The sequence below is a fragment of the Mastacembelus armatus genome, unplaced genomic scaffold (assembly GCF_900324485.2).
Source record: "Mastacembelus armatus unplaced genomic scaffold, fMasArm1.2, whole genome shotgun sequence".
NCBI classification, from domain to species: Eukaryota; Metazoa; Chordata; class Actinopteri; order Synbranchiformes; family Mastacembelidae; genus Mastacembelus; species Mastacembelus armatus.
In genome coordinates, this window is record NW_022872910.1 from 23,510 (window position 1) to 35,554 (window position 12,045).

Sequence of the window (12,045 nt, forward strand, 5' to 3'; positions counted from 1 at the left end):
GGTGAACTGGACTTCTGCTGATACCAGTATACATATTCCACAGAGCCTGAATAGTTGCAGGAGAGAGTCACAGTGTCTCCTTCCAAAGTCGTCATTTCCTCTTTAAAAGGTGTCAGTAAATCCTCAGAGGATCCTGAGAAGAACAAAAATATGTTTCATCATGAAACTTAGATTTCTTGAAGCTGAACACACTGTTAGAAAACTATTCAGGAATGTTTCTGTATCTTCACCACTTTCTCCAGTTAGAGTTGACTTACCAGTATGAAAGGAGACCATCAGCATCCAAATGAAAAGCAGCAGCATCATTTTCACTTGGACTGAATGAACAACAGAGAGAAGACAGCAGCTCTTCAGTTCCAAAATGAAGCCTTTCATATTCAGTTGTGTAGCTCCTCCTCTTGCTGTGCTCTGTTTCCATTCAGGCTGATGGAAGCTTTAGAAATGACAGTGATGCTGCAGCCTCATCATCCAAGAAGCTCAGACTGAAGCAGGAATCTGCAGGAAAATCACCTGAATGAATCTGGAGAGAAACAACTTCCTGAGAAAACAGATCACCCAGACTGCTGCACAGTGCACAGAAATTCTGACTGTTGTCAGTATGAAACATGAACATGACATAAACATAAAGAAGTAAAGTCTCAGTCATTATAGCCTAATTATGAATCAGAGTTTACAGTAAAACATTGGTAACACAGTGATGCAGCAAAAACACATTGTTTCTGCTTTGTTGTTCAAGAGTCAAGATTTAAGATCTCCTTTATCGTCACTTCACAATGTGAAACCAAATACTGTTTCTCATCAGGGCTTTAAAAAGATCCTATTAAGTAATAATTTTAAAATGGCAAATAACTCAATTCAGTTTTTGCCAAATCACAATAAAATCATCTCAAGGCACTTTACAAAAACCCAACAAATCCCTTATGAGCCGCATTTGGCAATAGTGGAGAGGAAAAACTCCCTTTATGTAAGAATAAACCTCGAGCAGAACCAGGCTGCATCACGCCTATAGCAGCATGACTAAGGGATGGTTCAGGGTTACCAGAACCAACTATAAGCTTTGTCAAAAAGGAAGGTTTTAAGTCTAGCCTTAAAAGTACAGAGAGTGTCTGCCTCCTGAACCCAGACTGGGAGCTGGTTCTACAGGAGGGGAGCTTGATAGCTAAAGGCTCTGCCTCCTATTCTACTTTTGGAAACTGTGGGAACCACAAGTAGACCTGCACTCTGAGAGCGAAGTGCTCTATTGGGATAATATGGTACTATGAGGTCTTTAAGGTATGAAGGAGCTGGATCATGAAGGGATTTGAATGTGAGGAGAAGGATTTTAAATTCTATTCTATATTTTACAGGGAGCCAATGAAGAGAAGCTAATATAGGAGAAATATGATCTCTCTTGCTAGTTCCTGTCAGGACTCTGGCTGCAGCATTCTGGATTAACTGGAGGCTTTTTATGGAGATAGTGGGACATTAGAATGGTAATGAGTTACAAACAGGAGAAAACAAAACACAAACGTGACCTAAGTCTCTAAGTATTTCTAATCTAAACAACGAAAAATACTATCAATACTAAACCTACAAAACAGAAACAAAAATCTAATCACTAACTAATTCACTCGAAATCGAAATCTTTAACAAATAGCTGGGAATGGCAAAGGTGGGAGAATAGCTCTCTCGAACAGCAGTCCGTGGGCTTCTTATAGTCCTTCCGGGAAGTGTTGGACCAATCCCGGAAGTCCAATCCACGGGCTTCCTACGTCCACGCCCACTCCATCCTCCGTCACACCCACAGACACACACACGTAATGGGGAGGGCCAATAACACACAACCATACACACATAATGACACCTAGGGTCATAACAGTAGTCTAGCCTTGAGGTAACAAATGCATGGACTAGATTTTCGGCATCATTTTGAGACAGGATGTTCCTAATTTTGGAAATGTTGCGCAGGTGAAAGAAGGCAGTTCTAGAGATTTGTTTTGTGTGTGAGTTAAAGGATAGGATAAAGGATAAAGGTCAAAAATAACTCCAAGGTTTTTCACAGTAGTGCTGGAGGCCAGGGCTATGCCATCTAAAGTAGCTATAATTTTAAAAAAAGTTATTTCTGAGGTTTTTAGGCCCAAATACAATGACTTCTGTTTTCTCTGAGTTTAAAAGCAGAAAGTTACTGGTCATCCAGGCCTTTATGTCAGTTAGACACCCTTAAAGTCTGGTTAACTGGTTTGTGTTAACAGGTTTAATAGACAGATATAACTGAGTGTCATCTGCATAGCGGTGGTAATTAATAGAGTGCTTCCTAATTACATAGGCCAAAGGAAGCATGTATAGGATGAACAGAATCGGAGCCTTGTGGAACTCCATACTCCATACACCAACTTTTGTTCGTGTGGAAGGTTCATCATGGACATAAACAAATTGGAATCTGTCCGATAAATAGGATTGGAACCAATTTAATGCTGTTCCTCTGATACCAGTCACATGCTCCAGTCTCTGTAATAAGATGTTGTGGTCAATGGTGTCGAATGCTGCACTAAGGTCTAGGAGGACAAGTATAGAAACAAGTCCATTATCTGAGGCTAAATGAAGATCGTTGGTAACTTTTAACAGTGCTGTTTCTGTACTATGATGTGCTCTAAATCCTGATTGAAAATCTTCAAATAGTTCATTCCTGTGTAAGTGGACTGATAGCTGCTTAGCAACAGCTTTTTCTAGGATTTTAGAAATAAATGGTAGGTTGGATATTGGTCTATAATTAGCCAAGACTCCTGGATCAAGACTAGGCTTTTTGAGTAAAGGTTTGATTACTGCAGTCTTAAAGGCCTGTGGTACGTAGCCTGATACTAGAGATAAATTTACCAAGTCTAATAAAGATGGGTTAATTAATGGCAGGGTGTCTTTAAGCAGTCTAGTCGGGATGGGGTCTAAGAGACACGTTGATGATTTAGATGAAGCAACTACTGATGTAAATTCAGAGAGATCTATGGGAGAGAAGCAGTCTAAACATAACTGAGGTCCTACAGATGATTCAAGAGCTACTGTAGTAGAAGATTCATTTATTGCAGGTATAGGAAGCATCTGCTGAATTTTATCTCTAATAGTTGTGATTTTATTTGTAAAGAAACTCATAAATTCATCACTGCTGAGAGCTAAGGGAACACTGGTCTCAACAGAGCTGTGACTTTTTGTCAGCCTGGCTACAGTGCTGAAAAGAAACCTGGGATTGTTCTTATTTTCCTCTATTAGTGATGAATAGTATGCAGTTCTGGCTTCACGGAGAGCTTTTTTATATGTTAGTAGACTGTTTTTCCAGGCTAGATAAAATTCCTCTAAGTTTGTGGACCGCCACTTCCTTTCCAGCCTTCGTGATGCCTGCTTTAAGGTACAAATATGTAAATTATACCATGGGGCTAGTCTCCTCTGATTCACTAACTTCTTTTTCAGAGGGGCTACAGAATCAAGCATTTCACGCAGTGAGGTTACAGCGCTGTCAACAACATGATCAGTTTGGTAGGGAGTGGGATTGAAGCAGCTGCCCTCCACTATGTTTATACTTGGCATAGATGTAAATAGAGATGGAATCATTTTCTTACATTTATTAATAGCGTTGTCGGATAAACATCTGCTGTAGTGGAATTTTCTTCCAAACGCTGTATGATCCATCATTTTAAATTCAAAAGTTATTAAGATCTGACAAAACAGGATTTGGGGGAAAAACTATTAGATGTTCAATTTCGATGCCATAGGTCAGAACAAGATCAAGGGTGTGATTGAAACAGTGGGTGGGTTTATTAACATTTTGAATGAAACCAATTAAATCTAATATAGAATTAAATGCAATGCTGAGGCTGTTATTTTCAACATCTACATGAATGTTAAAATCTCCCACTATAATGACTTTATCTGAACTAAGCACTAAATCAGACAGAAAGTCAGGAAATTCAGTTAAAAACTCTGAGTAAGGGACAGGTGGACGGTCCACAATGACAAGTAGAACTGGTTTTTGTGTTTTCCAGTTTGGATGTGAGAGGCTCAGAGTGAGGCTCTCAAATGAGTTATAACTGTTCTGAGGATGAAAGTTTAATAATAAATTTGTATGTAAATGTAATTAGTTAAGTTCACCTGTGTTTAATTGTTCTGTTCCATATCCTGCCTTTGTGTTGGCTCTGTCCATTCTCACCTGTTTCCTGTTCAGACAATCATCCAGCTTGTACTTAGGTCACTCACCAGGGTTGACTGATTGTCTGATCTCCTGTGGATCTGCTCAGTGCTCTTTGTTCTTGGCTCCTGTGTTTTTGGTTATTTTGCTCTTGTCAAAGTTCAGGTGATGAATCAGTCGTCTCCTGCATTTGGATCCATTGCCTCCTTCTACGTCTTTGTCATCTGTATTAGGACACATGCTGGTTTTCAACAGTCAACACTGAAAACATTTAAATACTTAGTGTGTCCTGGTGTTTTTTAGGGTAAAAGGTCAAACTGAAATGTAAATGGTCTTATATCGCACTTTTATAGACTCAACTACACTCAAAGTGCTTTACCACTATTTGCCCATTCACCTATTTGCTCATGACTCAGACACCGATGGAACATTCACCAGGGGCAACTTGGGGTTCAGGGTTTTGCCCAAAGATACTTCGACCTGTGGACCAGTGAAGCCAAAGATCAACCAACCAACCTTCTGGTTCAGGGTCAATCTGCTCTACCTCCTCAGCAATCGCCGCCCTAATGTCATGATTTTATTCCACTCTGGAAAATCTTTTTGGAGATTAATTTATTAGATATCAGTCAAATCATTAATTATGGCATTGGGACAATAACAGATAAACATGTTAGTAAGTGATGTGTCAATGAAAGTGATTAGGGATCATTATTATGTTGATTCATTCTTTGACTGAATCATCAGAACAAAGAATCCAGACTGTGATGACGAACCACTGAAGTTTATCAGTATGTGTCTCCCTCTGGTGGATGTTGTGGAGTATTGTGTTGTCTTTGCTCCAAAGGTTTTTGTACAGAGTTTTGGTGTTTCCTGTCACTGTGGGCCTCACAGCACAGTAGTACACAGCAGAGTCAGACACTGCAGCAGAGGAGATGTTCATGCTGATTTGCTTTTCCTCCACTTTGACCTTCAGTCCAGGAACTGGATTATTTCCCACTTGTCTTGAAGCAGAGTGTGAGATGAGGAGCTCTGGTGGTTTTCCTGGATATTGGCGATACCAGAAGAAATAATCACTAGGTGACAGTTTGGGGTATTTGTAGGACAGAGTGACAGTGCTGTCTTCTAAACTGAACTTTTCATTGTTGACTGGACTCAGATCTTCACAGCCGACACCTGAAGGAAGACATAACTCTGTTAGAACTTATTGCTCCAAAGGTTTTATCAGTGAATTCTATTTTACATTTCTATGTTCACTAGTGACTCTAAATTGCCCATAGGAGTGAGTGTGAGTGTGTGAGGTTGTCTGTCTTTGTGTGTCTATATGTGGCCCTGCGACAGACTGGTGACCTGTCCAGGGTGTACCCCTGCCTTCCACCCGAGAGAGAGCTGGGATAGGCTCCAGCAGATCCCCGTGACCCTGAACCAGGAAAAGCGGGTATAGAAGATGGATGGATGGATGGATGTTCACTAGTGAATTTTCTCCTACCTGTCAGTGTGATCAGAAACAAAGCTGAAAACAGATGTAAGTGCACTGACTCCATCTTAAAGATAGAAGCTGTTTCTGCTTTAAACTCCACTGTGAGAGTTTCAGTCTTTTCTGTCCTTCAGTCACAGTTTTGCTCCTCCCTTCATCTCTTCATCTCCTCCTTTCACACAGGACTGACGACTTTTCAGCTTCTCACTGGTCTTTATTGCTTTGCATAACATTGCATGGTTTTTATCACTAACTGGCTCATTATCCAGGCTATGGAGCTTGTTCATAAATGTTGTAGTTATTTTAAAGGGAAAAGGCTCATGGTCATTTGACTCCAAAGCAGCTTTTGCGTTGGCGTCACATTCACTGACTGATGGAAACATAAAGTGAGAGGCTGCTTCATAAAAAGAGGTTCATGAATGACTGAATCATTTTATTGCAGACTCACAGTCCAGAATAATAAAAACAACAATTCACATACATTAAATAATATCAGTACCTACATATCTATCAGAGACACCCATACCAGTATCTCTAAGACAAGGACTGATAATGAGGAGCACTACATCTAATGTTGGCTAAAGCCAAAATAATTTGATTTCCAGATCTATCCAGATGGCAAATAAAGTTATACATGAGTTTTCTTAACACTGGTTGAAAAGTATTTATTTGTAAGGTCACAGACAGCTCACTAGCAAACCACCATCTAGGCTTCAGCATTATAAAACGCTACCTGCAGTCTTCTCATGCTAGCCTTCTTAAAATTTGTGCACAGATGTATTCAGGTCAATTCAGTTTTATTTCTATAGCTCCAAATCCCAATACAATCATCTCAAAGCACTTTACAAAAAACAAAAAACCCAACAAATCCCTTATGAGCAGCACTTGGCGACTAGAGAGGAAAAATCTCCAGCAGAACCAGGAGGGTTAGGGTAGGGTAGCTCAGTGCACCGATGGTCCTCAGGCAAATCTAGTACAGAGTGTCTGCCTCCTGAACCCAGACTGGGAGCTGGTTCCACAGGAGTGGAGCTTGATAGCGATAGGCTCTGCCTCCCATTCTACTTTTGGAAACTCTGGGAACCACAAGTAGAAAGAAGGCAGTTCTAGAGATTTGGTTTATGTGTGAATTAAAGAACATGTCCTGGTCAAAATTAACTCCAAGGATTTTCACAGTAGTGCTGGAGGCCAGGGCTATGCCATCTAAAGTAGCTACATTATTAGAAAAGCTATTTCTGAGGTTTTTAGGCCGAAATACAATAGCTCCTGTTTTCTCCAAATTTAAAAGTAGAAAGTTACTGGTCATCCAGGCCTTTATGTCCTTTAGACACACCTAAATTCTGACTAACTGGTTTGTGTTATCAGGTTTCATAGATAGATACAGCTGAGTGTCATCTGCATAGCAGTGGTAATTAATAGAGTGTTTCCTAATAGTATTGCCTAAAGGAAGCATGTATAAGGTGAACAGAATCGGTCTAAGCACAGAACCTTGTGGAACTCCAAAACTAACTTTTGTGCACATGGAAGGTTCGTCGTCAATATAAACAAAATGGAATCTGTCCGATAAATAAGACTGGAACCATTTTAACGCTTTTCCTTCAATTCCAATCACGTGTTCCAGTCTCTGTAATAAGATGCTGTGGTCAGTAGTGTCAAGTGCAGTACTAAGGTCTAGCAGGACAAGTATAGAGATGAGTCCATTATCATGTAGTGAGTACTGGTTCGATACCACTACAATACTTTGGCTCCATGATTCGTTGATATATATATTGTTGGTTTTTGAACCAACCACTGAAGTTTAACAGTGAGTGGTTCCCTCTGGTGGATGTTGTGGAGTATTGTGTTGTCTTTGCTCCAAAGGTTTTTGTACAGAGTTTTGGTGTTTCCTGTCACTGTGGGCCGCAGAGCACAGTAGTACACAGCAGAGTCAGACAGCTGAATCTTCTGGATCTTCAGAGGAACTGATGTCTTGTTGATTTCAGCATTAAATCTGTCTTTCTGAAAGTCTGGAGCTTTTTCTACTGATGTGGAGAAAGATTTCATCATGTACTTTGGGAAATCGTTTTCTTCTTGTTTATACCAGAACAAAGTGGGACTTGCTCTTGTCTCAAAAGTACAACGCAGTGTGGCTGTGTCTCCTTCAGCAGCAATGACATCTCCTGTTGGCTGGATCACTCTGTCTTCTCCTTTACACTCTGGGGAAGAACAGAACATGCAGAGGAAGAGATGGATCAATGAAGATGATTGATGAAAGCAGAACAATCAGCAGGTTTAAAGAGTTACCTGGCAAAGAGACAGATACATAGACATGTAGAATGAATCTGATTTTCAGGGATCATTGTCAGTGTGAACCATAAAAAGGGCTGATGTCAGCTCAGTGATGTGTTCAAATGTTTGAGGATAAAACATGTTGTACTTTCTATCTTACCAAAGCAAAGAGCAGCAAGAATAATCCACAGCCAATGTTCCATCTGTCCAAGCAGGTTGAAATGAACAGGAGAAACTAGCTGATGTTCAACATTCAGTCTGAGAATTGTTCTTATTGACACAACGGTTGAACACAGGGCAGAAGTAGTGCACCGCCTACTTGATGATGTGGCCCTCTAGTGGAGGTAAACCGTTGACTTCAACAGTGTGGAAAAAAGGCTTCCAACAGCTTGTCAGTGTGTCAGCTTGTGTTTTTGTACAGAGACTGTGGGTTTGCTGTCACTGTGGGCCTCACAGCACAGTAGTACACAGCAGAGTCAGACAGCTGAAGCTTCTGGATCTTCAGAGGAACTGATCTGGATGTGGAATTCAGTGTGGATGAAAATCTCTCCCTGTACTCGTCTGGTGTGTTGCCGTCATCTAGTTTAACTCGATTCAGGATGAACGTGGGGCTGTTGTTTCCATCCTGTTTGTACCAGTAGATATAATCATTTGTTGAACTGCTGTTATACAGACAGCCAAGTGTTACTGCCTCTCCTTCAGTAGCAGTCACATCTCCTTCTGGCTGCAGCACGTTGTCTTTTTGTGCTCTGCATTCTGTAAAACACCAACAAACAGTGTCAGTGTGCTGTTAAAGAGTCATGTCAATGCTGGAATGATATCAGAGAAACAGAGCTGTGTTCATACCAAGGCACATAGCAGCCAGCAACACTGAGATGAACAGAGGCGTCATATGTGCAGTGTTGAGGAACTGGGAGCTCCAGCCAGTATGAAGAAGGCTGTGATCTCTCTGTTTAGTCTTCATCAACACTAAGTTGGTGGATTAGAAGGAGTAGCCTGATCACAGTGACAGGGCTCATTCACAGCCCTGTGTTATTCCCCTGCTGACAACTTTACTCTGAACACAGTTTGGACCAGTCTCCTTTCAGTGTCCAACTTGTCTTGTATGTGATCGTCATTGGACATTTCAGCTGACCCATTTCCTGTTTTACAGCTGCTGCCCATTCCCATTGGTCCCTGACATATAAAGCTGCTAATTGTTGGGAACCTGCTACGACCCCTTTAATATCTTTTATCACAAATAGTACAAGCAAACTGAGAAGGAACATTTGACAAATGGGACTTTGTAAATTCTCTTCAGGATTTTTTTCTGCTCAATCAATCAATCAATCAATCAATCTTTATTTGTATAGCACCTTACAACAACTCAGGTTGACCGAAGTGCTTCACAACATTAAAAAAATCTAAAAAATAAAGGATATATACAATAATAAGGACTATAAAATACACCCGACACACAAAAAAAAAAAAAAAAATGGCAGGGTTGTGCTATGAATCAAAAGCCAGTCTGAATAACTGAGTCTTCAGTTTAGCTCTAAACAGGGGCAGGTCATTGATGGAACATAATTCAATGGTCAAAGTGTTCGAGAGTTTGGGACCTGCCACTGGCACAATAAACCCATTGTTTGTACCTCGATCAAGAGAGCAAATATTGGCCAGCAGAACACAAAGCTCTGCTGGGTTGGTGAGAACTTCAAATCTCTCATAAGTACGAAGGTGCCGTGCCATTGATAGGACTGAAAGTAAACAACAGAAGCTTAAATAGAATTTGGAATTGTACGGGGAGCCAGTGGAGGGAATACAGGATCGGGGAGATATGATCATGCTTTTTGGTGTTAGTCAGCAAGCGGGCCGCAGCATTCTGAACAAGTTTGAAGCGATGGATGTCAGCTTGGTTAATGCAAACATAAAGAGTGTTGAAATAATCTAGCCGGGACCTACTGAAAGCGTGAATTGCTTCTCTAGGTCACTGTGGTTCAGGAGGCATAGCTGAAAAAAGATTGCCTTGACAACAGAATTAATTTGTTTATGGAAGTTTAAGTGATTGTCTAAGGTCACCCCCAGGAGTTTGACCGTGAAGTATCAGAGAGTCAAAACCAGAAGCCTCGAAACTTGGGATGTTGGGAGTTCCAAAGAGAATATATTCCGTCTTGCACTCGTTCAAACCAAGAAAGTTCTGAGATAACCAGATTTTGATGTCATCCAAACACCTACCAATGGATATGAGTGTGTCAGAAGAGTTAGAAACAACTGGCAAGTAGATCTGCATGCAGATGAAAGGAGACATCGTATTTTGTGATAATCAAACCTAATGTTAACATGTACAAAGAGAGTAAAACAGGACCCAGAATGGAGCCCTGTGGCACATCAGAGGTCAGGGAAGCTGGAGAGGAGGAAAGGTCGCCAATCATGACAGAAAAGGTTCTATTTATCAAATAGGACCTGAACCACTGTAGTACAGGTCCCTGAAGGCCAACTAGCTGTGATAAACGTGTCAGGAGGATGGAGTGACCCACAGTATCAAATTCTGCAGTGAGGTCCAGCATTACTAGCAGCACAGGTTTCTTAGAATCCAGGGACAGGAGGACATCATTCTGAACCCTCGAGAGCGGATTCAGTACTGTGCCGAGTTCTAAAGCCAGAGTGCAATTTTTCAAAGATATGATTATTTTCCAAAAAAGAATGAAGCTGGATGAAAACAACTTTTTCAAAAACTTTAGACAAGAAAGGTAAATGGGATACTGGTCTAAAGTTTGAGAGAAGTGCAGTATCAAGATTGGATTTTTTGAGAAAAGGCCTTACCACAGCATGCTTGAATACATCTGGGACAGACCCTGAGCTGAGGCAGCTGTTGAATAACAGAATAAGAGGAGACATTGTCTTGAATGTCAATATCATGTTTGGTCAAATCAGAGATGGTGGATTTGTTGTTGACGCTTCAATCAAAAATGTTGAAACTTGGTAAAAATCTTCAGCCTTGAAAGTTTGAATCTTTTGTTGTTTTGAGTTTTTCTGTGTATTTTGATGTCTGAACATATAAACTAGTGATGTCAGTGTGTTATTAGTTAATACTTTAGTGTGAATTTGGGCTGTAGTTCTTCCATGTTTCCAAGGATGGTGAACAATGGAAGGAGCTCATTGTGGCCTAATGACCCACAGTGTATGAAGAGGATTAACTGAGTAAGTCAGTCTTTTTGTTTTCATGGTTTCTTGTGTCTGAAGCATCAACAGTTGGTTTGTCATTGATGTGGATTTGCTGCTGATGTGAATCCTCCCCCAGTGTTTCATTATCAGCTGTAACCACAGGGACTCTGATCAAACAGGAATGAGCAGAATAAATCTGATATGAAGCTGTGGTTTGAATCCCACTTCCCTCCTCTTTGAAGAGTAGTCAGATATCTGTGTTCAGGTTTTTGTACAGACTCTTCTACACTTTGTATCACTGTGTTTCTAGAGCACAGTAGTAGAGAGCTGTGTCTGCCAGGGTTAGACTCTTTATGGTCAGTTCAGTTGATGTATCTGATGTTTGGGATTCATATCGATTATCAGGAATATATTGATCTGTGTTTCCTTTAGCTCCTTTCTTGAGTATAAATTGAGGAGCTTCCAGGTCTGAATGATGTTTGTACCAGTAAAGATAAATTTTAGTTTCATCTGTTTGATAGCGACATGTGAGTTTGACAGATTCTCCTTCTCTTCCAGTGACTTCATCTTCTACAGGAGAGATTGTGTCTCCAGCTGTTAGTCCTGGAAAAAGTAGAGAAAATGAAGCCATTAGACGAACATTGTCCATGAGGCTGAGAGGAGAAGACAGTGGAAAATGTCAGTGTACAGTGTTACTCTGTGGACACAAACTGTTGACCAGGACTTCCTGCCAAAGACAAATTCATTGCGAGGTTGAATGAGACGCCTGTTTGTGGTCAAACTCACCTATAAAGTGAGATAAAAAGAGAAAGAAGTAAAGCAACATGTCTTTGGAGTTGTTGAAGTCAGACAGCAGATGAACAGTGTTCTTCCACTGCAGTAGAATGAAACAACTAAACAGTGTCTGCTGCACAGCTCTTCTCCTCAGCATCAAGCTGATTGGGCTTTGACTTCCTGCAACAAACCACTGAAGTTTAACAGTGTGTGTCTCCCTCTGGTGGATGTTGTG

General features: G+C 40.7%; 1 gene segment (V, D, J or C); it reads right to left on the minus strand.

Moving 5' to 3' along the window:
* Nucleotides 1–8,277: 8,277 nt before the first annotated feature.
* LOC113129633 (T cell receptor alpha variable 38-2/delta variable 8-like) lies at nt 8,278–8,878 on the minus strand. The segment is given in 2 exon segments: nt 8,278–8,648; nt 8,739–8,878. Coding segments are annotated over 2 exon segments (474 nt in total).
* Between the last annotated feature and the right edge of the window lie 3,167 nt (nt 8,879–12,045).